Consider the following 15,174-nt stretch of genomic DNA (forward strand, 5'->3'; position numbering starts at 1 on the left):
AAGATAGGCGCCGCCATATTGAACACCCTGTCAAAACGCTAAAAAGTAGCCATATTGAACATCCTGTCAGGCAGTTGACAGATAAGATATCACACTCAGTCATCATTCACAATAGCTATCATCCGGTGGCAAAATCCTGAGCCAGATAAATAATTTTGCATGTAAATGCAACAACAACGATTTGAGCCAGATAAATCCAGATAGAAGTCTGGTTCAATTTGTGAGCCAGATAATTTGTTATTTACTTCTTTTTAGGTTGGAAACGCGGCCTTTAATATACCTACTTTTTCAAAAATAGATGTCGCTGTTAGCCTTTCGCCGTATGAGTTAAATGAAAAACAGCGGCGACATCTGCCTATCTCATTTCACGTGTGCGAAAATTTCACATCTGCTTCTCAAGTCTCTCAATGATCCAGAGCATTCCCGTGAGAATTGAGCGTGAGCCGGAGCTGTAAAACTCACTGAAATACGACAAATGTTACACGCATCTATATGAAAAATGTCATTAATATAATAAATAATAATAATAAAAATAACTCGTTGTGTGAATTCGCTACTTCTCCTTTTTTGACGGTCGACAGCGTTGCCAATTTGTGGATAATTTTCCAATTTCCTGGGAGCATTCGGGAGAGTTCTTTTAAATATTGTATGACCTTCAGTGCTTATCAGATCCGTTTATCAAACCCAAAATAAGTGCAGAGCAGAATATAGCAGCTATCAAAAGCAAATAATCTGAGTAAGAAAGTTTGTCATTATATGAAATATTTCAACCTGGGGTAAGTTAGAAAAGAAGGCAGCCCTGGAATGAACCAAAAATCGTTTATGACATTCCAAGTTCTATAAACCTCATCTGCAAACTATTTGGTCAATAATTTATTTACTCCGATTAGAGTTGGGTCGTTTCGTTCTGAACTTGTTCAATTGACCGGGTCTCTCAACTGAACAAGTGAACTATATCTTCGATTTCCGTTCTATTTGTTCTTTTAGTTCGTTTTATCTAATGTTATTCTTTCTCTCATCTCGTTCGCGAATATACATACGTAAATTCATAAATACATACGCAGAAATTCACAGTGAGAATGAATGTCGATGATGCCACTTACACTAAAAATATGTGAGGCCATCTTTGTGTGTGGCACTGCTACAACAATATATGTATGGACTATTTATGAAAAACATGGTTTGTAAGAAACTAATTATTACATTTATTAAACTTGAAAAGTTCATATTTACAATTTGTGTCTCTACTCTTTCAATTTCCTGGATCTTCCGAAATTTGTAACTTTTTTTTTTTGAAGTTATTTATACATATATAGGTAGGTAGGTAGGTTGAACTGGCCGGTCCATGAGGACCTCACATAGACTGATTGAGTCCGTAGTGTTACCAGAAGTTTGTTTTAACGACCAAACTGAAAAACCCTATCAAAAACCAGGACCTATGTTATAAAATAACTCCGTCCTCTTGGCAAATACTAGAAGCTTCCTAGGACTTAAGCCACTTGCTGCTTCTAGATCTGACAGCTGTATCACTCCTAATAGCTGGAGTCTTAGCCTGGCAAGTGCAGGGCACGAGCACAGAACGTGCTCGATCGTTTCCTCCTCCAACCCGCACTTCCTACACCTGCTATCACTGACCAAGCCTAATTTAAAGGCATGTGACGCCAGAAGGCAGTGTAATCTTCGACACTTTACAGCCCCGCGCTTGAACCCACGCCTTTTCTGCTTGGTCGATCATGTGCACCTCTCGCATTCGCTTAATCTCGCCCAATCTAATTGGGACGTCTACGGAGCAAGCTTCAAGGGATGCGCCCTTTTTAGCTAATTCGTCCGCTTTTTCATTCCATCTATTCCCATATGCCCTGGGACCCAATATAGATGTATGCTTCTCCCTGTCCCGATTCTCTCCAGAGACTGCTTACACTCTAACACGCATTTAGATGCTGTGCTATGCGAGATTATTGCCTTAATTGCTGCTTGACTGTCAATATAAAAGTTAACACGGTTGCAGCTTAAGCTATTCTCTTCCAGGGTTTCTACTGCTTTGGTTACGGCTAATATTTCCGCTTGGAAAACGCTACAGTAATCCGGCAGCCTGTAGGATCTGCTTAATTCCGGATCAGCGCAGTATACCGCAGACCCTACTCCTTCCACTATTTTGGAACCATCGGTGTACACATGTATCGCCTCGTCCGCCATTTGCGCACCCTTGCGCCAACCGTCCACCTCTATTTTGGCCTTAAGATCTCCCTCAATGTGCAGGTAGGGAATCATGTAGTCTGTTCGTCTTGTGACTGAGGACGCTATACTACTATGGCCATATGGTCGGCGCTCAAGCTGCCCCAAAGCATCGAGCCTGGTTGCGGTCGTTAACGCTTTGTTCTTTGCTACCAGGTCTACAGGTGGAATGTGCAGAATGGCATACAGTGCAGCCGTCGGGGTTGTTTTCAGGGCTCCCGTAATGTAAAGCATTGATAGTCTGCATACCCCCTCTAATTTTTTGAGGTATGTTGTTTTTTGTGTGGCTTTCCACCAAACAAGAACTCCATAGTATAGAATAGGGCTTACAATCGCTGTAAAAACCCAATGAGAAAGAGAGGGCGATAGGCCCCACGTACACCCCAGCATTCTTTTACATGCATAGAGTGCCGTTGAGGCCTTCTTGACCCTCTCCTCCAAGTTGAGCTTCCATGACAGCTTACTGTCTAGGATGATTCCTAGATATTTTGTGCAAGGTTTCTCCTGTAAGGTCACCGCTCCTAACTTAGGCCTGGTCCAATTTGGGACCTTGTATCTCTTTGTAAACAAGACCATATCCGTCTTCTCCGCATTGACTTTCAGCCCGACATTAGATGCCCAGGTATGAATATCCCGAAGCGCCCGATCCATCAAAGAACTAATATATATATGTATTAACTTATTTGTTCATAACACATTTAAGCGGGAGTAATTGGTGCCGTATGTCGTATCGCTGTAGTCGTATCCCTAACGTAATCAGCTGTTTATCGTTAGGACGGTAAACCAAAAACCAATTAGGCAAGGTGCACACGAGGCTACGCGTCATAGACACTGCAGGCGAAATTTGTGCACGTTGATGCCGAATACATGTATTTAAATGGAGAGCTGCATACGAGGCGTCAGCTACATGAAAGCGACAAAGCATGAAATTTTCGTGTAGCTAAACGTACAGCAATGTTGGTCGCTGAGCGTACGTACGCTTGAAAAAAAGGAAGAACCAGATGTTTGTTTACATTTTTTGTATGCAAATTTGTGTAATTAGTTAAAAAATGTTACTTTAGTTAATAAAAGGGCGTGAAAGGTATGTTACTTATGCGAAAAAGAGTATTAAACACCACAACAGCTTGGTTAGACATTGTTGAAGCGTTTAAAAGGCTAAACAGTGTTGGAAACTAGAAATCACCCTTTTCTCTAGTCCGCGGTGGTTTAAAATTCCCTTTCATAATTTGCAAAGGCACGGGGATGGAAACAACGTTTAATACCTATTTTCCTTTGGTTTGGGGGACGGATATAGCTGAAGAAATTTAATTTTTTATTTTTTTCAATAATTGTTTGCTTTTTTTAGCGACGCTCGAAAGTAGCTTCGTGTGCAGATCTTGAAACGTAGAGAAATTGTAGCTATATGAAATATCTTGTACGGGTCTATGACGCGTAGCCTCGTGTGCACCTTGCCTTAGTTGGCTACGATACGGTTACGACATCAGCGGCACCAATAATCGATTGTATTGATTCCCATAAGGTTGGTCGAATCAGCTGTTATAAGGTTACCGATACGGTTACCGATAAGGCACCAATGTCTGCAGCTTTAAATATACCTACACAAAGCATTGCTGCATACACACCCCAATCTATACTTGTTGGCTTTTTCCGCGGGGGCGAGCAGCAGTGAACAAATTTGCTTGAAAAAAAAGAACAAATGAACAAAAAGAACAAATTGTTCGTTCATCAGAAAAAGAACGAAAGATTCGAATCTCTGAAATGATCGAAAAAGCACAACTCTAACCCCGATTATCATGCTTTACCAATCTCTTATCATTAAATCTCTCTGTACAGCATTTCTGCAATTATGTTTGGGGATAAAAGCTTTGTTCGCGAAGCTGATAATTTATACAAACTATCACAAAAATAACGGTCGTCATGTAGAAAACTTTTCAAAGTAGCTGTAAATTTCTTCTATCGAAATATCTGTCAGTAGGAATTTGCAGACAGGTATGCCTTTCTTTAGAGGCGACTAAAATACCCCAATTATTCAAGGGTTATGTAGCGCAACCCTTTCAAGGAATTGCCAGCGCAATTAATAGCTTCTCCAAACCAGTTTTCAACCTTACCTACATGTGGTGAATCCCTTTTCTTTAGCAACTCGGGCTCTGGTCACCCCAAGTAGCTCATGGCACTATGGGTGGGGTAGGTGGGGGAAGGGGTGTGACCTAGAAAGTTCAATGTGATTATAATAAATTATCCCGAAATGGTCAGGCTAGTACATCAATACATTTTTTAATTTTTAATTTAGTTTATTCAGTCTATGATCAAAAATCTTTCAAACTAGGTACAATAACATATTAAATATAAATATAAACATTAAACATTATGTAAAGAGTAAATCAATCGCTACAAAAACAGGAAAAAATTCAGGGCATATTGCAATCATACTTGCAGGTTGAGTTCACGTAAATCATTGTTTAATTAAGGTTTAAAAAGGTGTAAACATTTGCAATCATCTCTCATTGAGAGGAAATACTTCAAAATCGCAGGAAATTTGCCTTTGTCTAAATATTGCCCTATTTTTACAGGAACGCATGTTTTACGCATGAATTGCAGTCAGCAGTTATCGCGGTAATAGTCCAGTTGAGGGTTCGACTGCTAATACGCGTCCAAAAATATCGAGAAAACGACGCATCTTGACACCAGTAATAATAATCCGAAGGCGGAAAATAAAAATTAACTCGTTCAAAAGATATTACCGAAAACTCGAAAAATTACCCGCGGGTCCCTACACCTTTCTGCGTTGGCGGCCTTCGGCCGCGCTTATAAAAAATTACCCTGGATGGGTCCAACATCGGTTTCGAGGCCAAAACTATATCCTCACAAAACACTTATATTCACTTTTTTTTGTGGGTACAACAACATTACAACAACCACATGAAAATCGCCAACTTCACGTGCAAATATCTCCGGACCGAGATACAATTTTTCTTTTCCGCCTTCGGATTATTCAGCCCTGTTCTGCATTTCGACTTGGATTGGAATTTTTTCGATTTGGCAATTTTGGTATTCTGTGTTCCAATCTCTTTCGATCCAACTTCGAGTCGTTCGATTTTTTGTATTCTGTATTTCGATCGTAGTTCCGTTTTTCTAAGTTGCAAATTAGTTGGCGGAAAAATATTTTATTTTTATTTTTTTATTAATTTATAATAGAATTTTAACAAAAATGTAAGTAAAACTTGTTAAGAAACGTAGTAGGCTTGATGATGATTGTTTTTTATGTTTCCAGGTCAAAAACAACATGTCGATGTCGAAGTCCTTGGACGTATTTGCCCCGCAAAAGTATCTAACACATACTTCAAAGCATCCTTGTTAAGTCGAAAGTTTTTTTTGAACCTAAATAAGAAAATAAGTTATTAAACTTTACCACTTTTAAGTTCAATTTCTTACAATTCGTCACTCATCTCAAATGGATTACACATATCTCGCAATATTTGCCTTTCCATTCTCGCCTGGCAATTTTCGTATGCGTTGCTTTCCAACTCCATAAATAAAGCCGTGGCTATTGATTCCATTATAATAGACAGCTATAATTTGTGTCTGTTCGTTGGGTCCAATTATATGCCAAAGCAAGCTGCCGGCGTAGAGGAAGGTGAAGCGAAAACGTAAACAATCCTTGCGGAAAGAATAAATAAACCTTTATAAATTATTTTAGGTCAGTGCAATGAAATTAGCACCATTAAAATTCAGAAAATGTCAACTATATTCGTGCAGGAATCCGTTTTAACAAAACTTGGTGGCCACGGCAGGGAATTGGCCAAAAGAACGACAAAAACACACTTACAATTATGAAAACACTTCACTCAAAAAAATATAACACTGCGGCAATATATTCTATTGCTTTTTTTTGTACAAAATGGCGTGGATAATAAAATATAAACGTTTTTCAGTGTTTTTTACATATTTTCTTTAATTTATTTTGTTCCAATATTCACACATTCCGTACCAACAGCTGATTTCGAAAAGTCATTTGCTCTTCCTCTTCTCTTTACGATTCCCTCGTAATGCAGAATACCAAACTTCGATTAAAGCGGAGCGTAGAACGGGAACGTAATCGAAATGCAGAATAGGGGTGATTGTTCTCGAGATTAATTTTGGTAGCGTATTAGCAGTCGACCCCTCAACTAGACTTTTACCGTTGTTGCAAAGCAGGAAAGACGTTCGAGCTTTGTTTTTTTGTTTTCTACTGATTTCTTTTGATATTGACTTCAACCCATCTAAATATATTGGCGCATAGTCATACTCAACATAAAATTGGTTTTAAAATTAGTTGGTGCGTTTTTGACATAATTTTCTATAGGAAATGTTAAGTCTGGCTACACACATTTTAGTTGCTGAATTATTCGTTGCTTGAACTCGCTTTTCAGCACTCGTTATTGTCTTGAGCATTTTCCTTTGATGAGGCACGCTTGGTGTATTGGCAAGTACAGTTCATTCCGATTCCGAATTCAAGAAGTGAAGTGTGTTTTGTGTTCGTTCAGAACTTTTTACTAAAATTAGTAAATTTGTGAGAGTCAATAAATTTCAGCAAACAACGTTTGTAGGTAAGTAAAACAAGTCACTTAGAATAATAAAATGGGTCATGTACGTAGTCAACATGATTTTTAATATAAGGCTTCGCTGTTCATGCTCTTCACCGTGTATAATTCGTGAAATTATAAGGAGTAAATTGACAAATATACGGGTTATGGAATTGAGTTTTAATTAAAAATGTTTGAATTACACCCAAATTTTATGTGCGTTCTTTGATCATTTTCCTGAAAGGCATTTTCTTTTATTCAATCCGAATGAAGGCGCCGCTAATGTAATATAACTTATCGATTTAAAGTATCTTTGTATGTGTAGTGATGGCGAGCATATGACGCTAGTAAATGTAGCCGCCAGGAAATGATATATTGTAAATGATTTTTATTCTGAAAAACAAGTAAAATTCGCTAAGTAATTTAATCATACGTTGGCCCTGCATTGCGGCCCTAGGCGTGAAGTTTTGTGTGTCCAAGGAAAAATGGTGCAATATTAGTAATTTTGGCGCCAAAAAATACTTGTATCCGCAGTGAACTTCTGGCTTATTGTTTTTATTTGAAGTACCTTTCAAAACATGGTTCCTTTTAATTAGAATTTACATATATATTTAGTATTATTTTCGACCAAAACAGGCAAGCCAAAGTTCTTAAGGCTTGTGTGAGAGCAGTTGTCATCAAATAAAATTGATATAGTTCAATTATATGTGCATAGTGCAAATACATACTTATATAGGTAGATTGTTTACTTTTTTGATTTTTTATCATCCACCCCTTTCATCATAGAGCTTACATTTGTTGACACCGGCGTCCCCGCCATTGCAGCCGGCTGATTTCATATTCATTCGATCGTTGAGTTTTTCATCCCTTCCATTTTCGTTCGTTATTTTTTGGTGAGCATTTCCTGTTGCGCACATGCACATTGGTGCTGCCAGCAAATAAATTTCCGAAACATCAAAAATCATAATTTGGTGTAACATACATATATGTCATATTGTCCAGTCCCTTTATTTCGAACCTTATATATTTTGAAGTGTACCACGACTCCAATTTTTTTTTTGGGGTTCTTAAAAATTACAAATTTATCGGGGAATCTACGAAACTTAGTTTATGAAGAAAAAAACTTAAATTTCGAAATTCGGTCGAACTTGCGAACAGCGGTACCCTAAAGGCTCCATTACTGATACTTAGCATAGACTTGACTTGGCGTAAACTTGGCAACTTAGCCACGATTATACTCCACTTAGCGCATACAATCTGGCATCATAATCAGGTTTGAAATTTACTTTTAAATAAATGTCAATTTGTATGACAAAATGTCTAAATGACATGGAAACAAACAAATGGCATCTCAAAATGTAAACGTCACTTAGAACTTACATAGAAAATCAAAATTCAACATACTTCTAAGTCAAGTTAAGTGTTATTACGCAATTTATCATATAATAAATTGTAATAAGTTGCCAATTTAAAAAAAATTGCGTAATAAATTGTTTCAAACTGCAAATACAACCTTGTAAAGTGTGTTTATTGAGTAGATTTCAACGTCAGTTGCGCATGGCTGAACTATGGTTGGCTCATCTCATCAGCTGATTTTGTGTCTTTCATTTCACTGGAGTAGGGATTGTCAAAAGAAGATGGCAAACTCAAAATGAAACCAAAACATTGAACACATTTTCTTACAACAAAAATTTCAAAGTTTTATGTTTTCATTCCATTTCATTCGCCTAATACCAACACACATTTTGACAGTCTGAACAAAGGTATGTTCTTGCTGTAGAGATGAGCCAACCAGCTATCAAATTACTATTGTGTAAGCTAAATCGAGTTGTATGAACAGCACTCAATTCAAATCGAAATTTCCTCAATTTATTTTTCTGTTTGAACATAGTAAGCGTAGTGCGTTTTATTAGGTTGGTGTGTTACGTATATCTACCTACCTGAGTCCTAAGTTCAGATAAGCACATAATTTAAGCGTATAGCGTGGTCCCCAGATCAGCAGAAAACGCCAAAGAAATTTTTTCTTTTAACTCAAACTCGATTTTTTTAAATATTTTTCATATTTTTCTTAATACAACTGCTTTCGAAATGCGTTATGAGCGTATCAATTGGATCCTGGATTGGTTTTTCGGGCATGTCATCAAGGGTCCAAGAACAGCTCAAGAAATGCTAACCGGGCTGAAATTATGGCGCATAGTTATAGTCAAAATAAAATAGGTTTTTAATTTAGATGCAGCTTTTTGACATAATTTTCTAAGCTATCTGTCAAAGCTGCAACTAAATTTAAAACTTATTTTATTTTGGCTATGACTATGCGCCAATGATTTTAGCACTAATCACGGAAGAAATTTAATAATAAAACAAGAAACAATTTCTTTACTTTACGTCACAATTGCTAAGACTCGTTCTAAAATGTCGGCAATGGTGTCGAAAGGACCCAGTACCACGAATCCAAAAGCGGAAACTGAAGATTTTATTTTTGACAGAAATAACGTTTTTAAATCGTGCTTTCTGCAAAGGCCGATGTTTTTGGAAGAGTTGTGAGTTAAAATAAAGAATTACCCCGCTCCGATTGTGTTGGTGTGAAATTAGACTGGATTAGTTCTAAATATGTAATTAAAAATGGAATATGGCAACCATGATATTTTTACACGTTAATCGCTGAATTTGTGTACAAACAGCAGCGAGTAAATAAGCGGCGAAAAGGTGGAAAAAATGCTCAGCGACGGCGGCACTTACAGCGCTGCTGACGCCACTTCCATTGCAAGTCGAATTTCTTCAACCAAGCAAATGGTTCACTTTGCCATAGTACAGTTGAAATTAAGTAACTTGAAGAAAAGGTTCATTATTTAAAGCGTATTTTCTTTTTTTTATATGTACATATATAAGTTTGTGCCTATTAAATATTAAAAATTCCATGTTGATTTCGTGTTCGCACGCGTTCTTTTTTAAACCAATTATTCCTGTTAACTTAAAAAAGGCCTTTTTATGTTTACTGCATCATCAGATGTGCAGCTTTACCATAGCATAAAAAATGGTTAAAGAACTTATTTTTACTTATTCATTCTAATTTTATTTATTTCTCTCTTTTACAGGCTTAACCAGCAAAATTATTTTATATTCATAAATTAAATTTCGTATAAACGCAAAAAACCTAACATGTCCGACAAACCAAAACGTCCCCTATCAGCATACATGATATGGCTTAATAGTGCACGCGAACAAATTAAGCGCGAAAATCCAAACTTCAAAGTAACTGAAATAGCGAAAAAAGGTGGAGAGATGTGGCGTGCAATGAAGGATAAATCGGTGAGTTAATGTGCTGCATTTACGAATTTTGTGTGAAGGCATTTTTTATATCTCTTGTACGGTGTTTTGTTAATAGGAATGGGAGGCGAAGGCTGCCAAAGCGAAGGAGAACTACGAAGATGCAGTTAAGGAGTTCCAAGCCAATGGTGGTAGCTCAGCAAATGGAAATAGCAAGAAACGCGGTAAAGCGGCGAAAAAACCCGCAAAAAAAAGCAAGAAGGCTGAATCCGATGAGGATGAGGAGGACGAAGACAGCGAGTAAATTAAATGTAATTTCTTTTAATTATACTATAATATAAATGTAACAAAAAAGTACTGCTGCCTGTTCATCTGTAAACAACTCTGCCAAGTTATTATACACACAGTATGTACATGCATATGTCATTTATAAAAACAGCTTGTAACCAAGTTTGCACGTAAATTGTAAGTTTGTATCTAGCAACAAGCAAAGTGAAACAAAGGTATGCGTCATTTTTGACCATTTATATTACACTCGTATGCATTTAAATGAAGTCTTTAGTTTTAGAAAAAGTAAAGCAAACAAAAAAAATTTAACCAGCGTTTGCATTTAATTTAATATCATTAACTTAAATAACTATTTAAATTCAAAAAAATGCATAGTTATAAGTAAATGTTCTCGAAGGTCGTACAAAAGAAAAATAAAACAATTATATTAAAAATTTGACTGAAATACATACAAAAGTCGATTTATGTTAAGATGTATTACACAAAAATACGCGCGACACTCACTGTTTCCCAAATTTTGCAGATTCAATGCCACCACAAAATTCTTTGACGATCAATTTGATCTTCAACCTGTATAATTTTGCTTGGAGTGTGAAAAAACCGATTCGTGTAAAGTTGCCTTCATAACAGTACACTCAGCCTTATGGGCACAGCCCCAAAAAATATTATCAGAATCTGTGTAACATCGTAAGGAATCTAACAGTTACAGAACTTTTGGACCAGCTCGGAGAAGCTCGGCCTTAGATCTCTTCGGAGGTTATCACGCCTTAAATTTTTTTTTTTAACATGGTTAAAAAGAATTCGCTAGCAGCTTTTATGCGAAGTGTTTTGTCTACCCTACTACAAACCAGTCTTACTCGTTTTCAGTCACTTAATCAAGTAATTACAAACTGGCTGCAGATTATTCCACACAAATAATGGCGTTTTCGAACAAATCCTGTTGTTGTTGTAGCGTTAAGGTTGCTCCCCGAAGACTTTGGGGACTGTTATCAATGTGATGGTCTTTTGCCGGACACAGATCCGGTACGCTCCGGTACCACAGCACCATTTAGGTACCAGCCCCATCTCGGGAACGATTTACGTGGCCACATTAAACCTTCAGGTCATTCCCTCCCTCCCCATGCCAAGTTCCGTGAGGAGCTTGGGGTCGTCAGAACCTCGTCTGTTAGTGAAACAGGATTCGCCGCGGATAGGTGAGGTTGACAATTGGGTTTGGAGAAGCTATATATTGCGCTGGCAACCTGAAGTTAGCGCTACACAGCCCCTTGAATCTGGTATTTTAGTCGCCTCTTACGACAGGCATACCTACCGCGGGTATATTCTGATGCCTTAACCCGTTGGGGGAGCGAACAAATCCTCGGACTTATTGGTGTTTCTTCTGAAACTGCGTCTTATCCAGTGTTTGGTATAGTGGCAATGGCCACTTATGACGGCGTTACTAAGGTCAAAAAAACTTGCTAGTCATGTCAAGATTGATATATTTTCTTACCTCCGCCGTGGTGTGGCAGGGTGCTTCGCCTACCACACCGAAGATCCTGGGTTCAATTCCCGAACAAAGCAGCATCAAAAATTTAGAAACAAGTATTTTAAATAGAAAAAAAGTGTTTAAAAACTGGGTCACCCCTCGATTGTGATTTGGCAAACACTCCGGAGTGTATTTCTGCCATGAAAACCTCAGCGAAAACTTGTCTGCCGCTCGAAGTCGGCGTAGAACATGTAGGTCCCCTTCCGCCAATTTGTAGGAAAAATTAAAACGGGCACCACTCAAATTGGAAGAGAAGCTCGGCCCAGGTTTTCGCGTCTTGTATTTATTTATTTTCTTACCTCCGCGATTGGTAGTCACCTTGACGCGGTGCGGGGGCTTAGTTGCGAAAATTTCACAAGACAGTCTAAAATTACTTTTTTGCTGGTTAATGAAAGCGCACAAACTAAGAGCTACCATCCCCTAACCCAGGATGTCATGCGTTGCCGTGCCTATTGGGTTTAATAAGGTTTGCAGTCAGGGGATTAAGTCCGGCTGTATTCGAACGGCGCCTCTCGGATACCTGTCCGCCTTCGGGAGTAACTATGGACTTCCCATGATAAAGGGCTCTGTCTTGGGTGACTTGTTTGTCCCTTTATTCTTATAATTAGACCACTGAAAAGTCTCATCGGAGTAAGTGGTCGTACGAACCAGATGAAATATGAACCGAAAATATTATGCCTCGGAACACCAAAGAGGTGCAGCAGATATAAATAGAAGTCTGCACAATGATGTCAGTGATAGAGATCGTTATGACAGTTCAATACATGAACGTGATTATTCCCAGTCTTTACGAATGCGTAATCGTGCCACCACATTGGATGATATCGAAAAAGTTAATCGTTATGTAGAAGACTTGTCTTCTACCGAAGAATTTAAGGACCCCCGAAGTGAACGTGTAAGAAATACGCGGCTAACAGAGCGCCCACTAACACCACCACCTCCAGTTATTTCATTTGATACAGATGGTAGGAATCGACGGGAAAGAGAGGATCCCCAGAGGTCTAAGAAAATACGCAGAAGAAATTCAAGGGATCGGTCTGCATCTCCTCGTCACAATATCTCTTACCGCAGCTATGCAGATGAAAGTGAAGTGGCTAGAAAACGTAGACGGAAAAGCAATGATATAGAACTATCACCTCTAGAACGCGCTCTAAATCGGGGTAGCTCCTCATATATGCGTAATCGACAGTCTTCAATTGTAAAAGATTTTGAAGAAATGTATTATTCACATCGGAGTGATCGTAGGGAGCATAAACGGAGAAATTCGGTAGAACGATCTAGTCTTGCAACAGCGACTCCAGCTAGGAAACCCAAAGATCTAATTCTGACCGTAATCGATGAAGGTCCAAACTATAATCATTTAGGTCAAATGAGATGGCGTCTTGTAGAGAGCGCACTTTGCATGATTTATTTAGATATTATGCGTCAGTATCCAGGTCCGCCACCAGTGTGTCGTGATGCCGGTTGGTTTCTCGGCTGTGCAAAGCTTATTGAATGTGCGGATGAAAGATCACTTCAGCTGTATCAACTTGCGTTAAGTCGTTTAGGTGAAGTGTGGCCAGGTGCAAGATTAAAAGTGGTCAATCGAAATGAAATAACCACATCCGCGATTAGAGTACGTTGTGCAACTTTTGTGTCGGCAGAGCCTTCAGACAAACATGCAATTTTGGATTGCATACAACATTCAAATCCCGATTTGCCAACATCCGATTGGAGAGTAATAAGTGTGGGCGCACCAAGTCGCGTCACCAACGAACGTCATATAATTATTAGTTTCGGTATCGAATCTCTTCCATTTATTGAGGAACGTCGTGGAATTATCAAATATGGTTTTGAGTCGATTACATTGAAAATTAATAAACGGGATAAGGATTTGTGGCAACGAGTGACCAATAAAGGACACTCTCATTTGAGTGATATGGAGATCGCACCCCATAGTAAAAGGCCAAGAACCTGGTCGGGTATGGAAGAAGCTGACGAAGTCTATCAACTAGATGAATATAGCGATGCCATAATGATCTCCGATTCAGAGGAGGATGAAGGTTCTGATTACTCATAGTAAGCCACATGTGGTTGCCTCAAAAAAATGTTTTTTTTTTGTTTACCAAAGAAAATGTCCATTATTTAAATATTTGCTGAAATAAAGAACTGTGAACGTAGGCAACTTGATACCCTTCATAACAATTAACTCGTGCATTTTTATTTGCTTAGTGGAAGACGCTTTGTATATTAGATCCAGAAATGGGTAAGTTTCAACCAACAGGATCGATAACAATCTCAAAGACTTTTGGGTGGTGCTTTTAAAACGACATCGTTCGATATCGAATTGCAGTAACGAACCGACGAGTGTCGACTACAGAATTAAGGAAAGCCACCCAAAGTAAATGCACAGTAATTCATTTGACAATTTTATGTAGCTACCCTGAGGGCGGCGGGATGTCCATGGCCAAGAACTTCCAATACCCTAATCCAGGGCGTCATGCGGACCGTGCCTATTGGACGATTTGCAGCCACAGGATATACTCTGCTGTATTCCAACGGGACTCTGGATTTTTCCCGACCAATGGCTGTAATTTCATTGTAACCCCATTTAATTTGTTGCGTCCTTGTTCGCACCTATTGGATGGGGCGAAGCACTGCTACAACAACTCGGGAGCGAAGCGGAGAAGAGTACGGAGCAGGGGAAGTAAGATAGCTCTGTCGCAGTACCGCGCAGCACTAAACATTGTCCAACGCTTAGGAGTAGTGGTTGCCCCAACCAAACTGAAGAGCGAACGCTTGGGAGGGACGCAACATGGGGTTACAACATGGACACGGCGAATGTCGACCATATTTGAAATCCACGTCCATGGCATTGCTCTACCGCCTGTCTTACACCCAAAAATATTGGGTGTTACGTTCGATCAGGATCTGTATTTTCGCGAGCATGAAGCCGCAGTTATACATAAAATCTAAAGCCGTAAAAAATCCTCATCTCGCCCGCAGCACTTGGGGTAGACGAAGAAACGGTCATTACCACTTAGAAAGCAAGTGGCCCGTCAGTTGCATGCTACGCGCCCCCGATATGGTCGCCAACGGTACCAAATGTAAAAGATGCATGACCAAGTCGGAGGATACGCTGCAACTTTTGCAGTCAAAATACGAATATACAACTGTTTTCGCCCCAAGGAGGGTCAGTTCTGCATCTTCTAAATAAAAAAGCAGGCGGGAGATATATTGTACACACAGCTTGCCAAAGTTTCCTGGCGTACAGGAAAAATTTATATGCGACTCAGGAAACGAAGTCTCAAGAATAAC

General features: G+C 38.9%; 1 protein-coding gene and 1 long non-coding RNA gene across 4 annotated transcripts; both read left to right on the forward strand.

The window, feature by feature from the left end:
- Positions 1-5,360: 5,360 nt before the first annotated feature.
- LOC137244019 (uncharacterized) lies at positions 5,361-6,350 on the forward strand. The gene is made up of 3 exons (XR_010950749.1): positions 5,361-5,445; positions 5,507-5,869; positions 5,933-6,350. It is a non-coding gene; the product is annotated as an uncharacterized lncRNA (long non-coding RNA).
- A 312-nt stretch (positions 6,351-6,662) lies between these two features.
- Positions 6,663-10,808, forward strand: HmgD (High mobility group protein D). 3 transcript variants are annotated; one of them, XM_067772436.1, is made up of 3 exons: positions 6,663-6,821; positions 9,893-10,106; positions 10,183-10,808. In XM_067772436.1, exons 2-3 carry the CDS (start codon positions 9,957-9,959, stop codon positions 10,366-10,368), a joined length of 336 nt encoding a protein of 111 aa, XP_067628537.1. In that variant the 5' UTR covers positions 6,663-6,821; positions 9,893-9,956; the 3' UTR covers positions 10,369-10,808. The 3 variants fall into 3 exon arrangements, with proteins under 3 accessions (XP_067628537.1, XP_067628538.1, XP_067628539.1); XM_067772437.1 differs by lacking the exon at positions 6,663-6,821 and adding an exon at positions 9,512-9,637; XM_067772438.1 differs by lacking the exon at positions 6,663-6,821 and adding an exon at positions 9,695-9,834.
- Positions 10,809-15,174: the final 4,366 nt, after the last annotated feature.

Source organism: Eurosta solidaginis, chromosome 3, assembly GCF_040869045.1.
Source record: "Eurosta solidaginis isolate ZX-2024a chromosome 3, ASM4086904v1, whole genome shotgun sequence".
Classification (NCBI taxonomy): domain Eukaryota; kingdom Metazoa; phylum Arthropoda; class Insecta; order Diptera; family Tephritidae; genus Eurosta; species Eurosta solidaginis.

What these genes read in the sequence shown, in the direction of transcription:
- HmgD (XM_067772436.1), top strand. Translation starts at nt 9,957, where the DNA reads ATGTCCGACAAACCAAAACGTCCCCTATCAGCATACATGATATGGCTT. An exon ending in GTGCAATGAAGGATAAATCG is followed by an intron (nt 10,107 to 10,182) that starts GTGAGTTAATGT and finishes TTTTGTTAATAG; the next exon opens with GAATGGGAGGCGAAGGCTGC.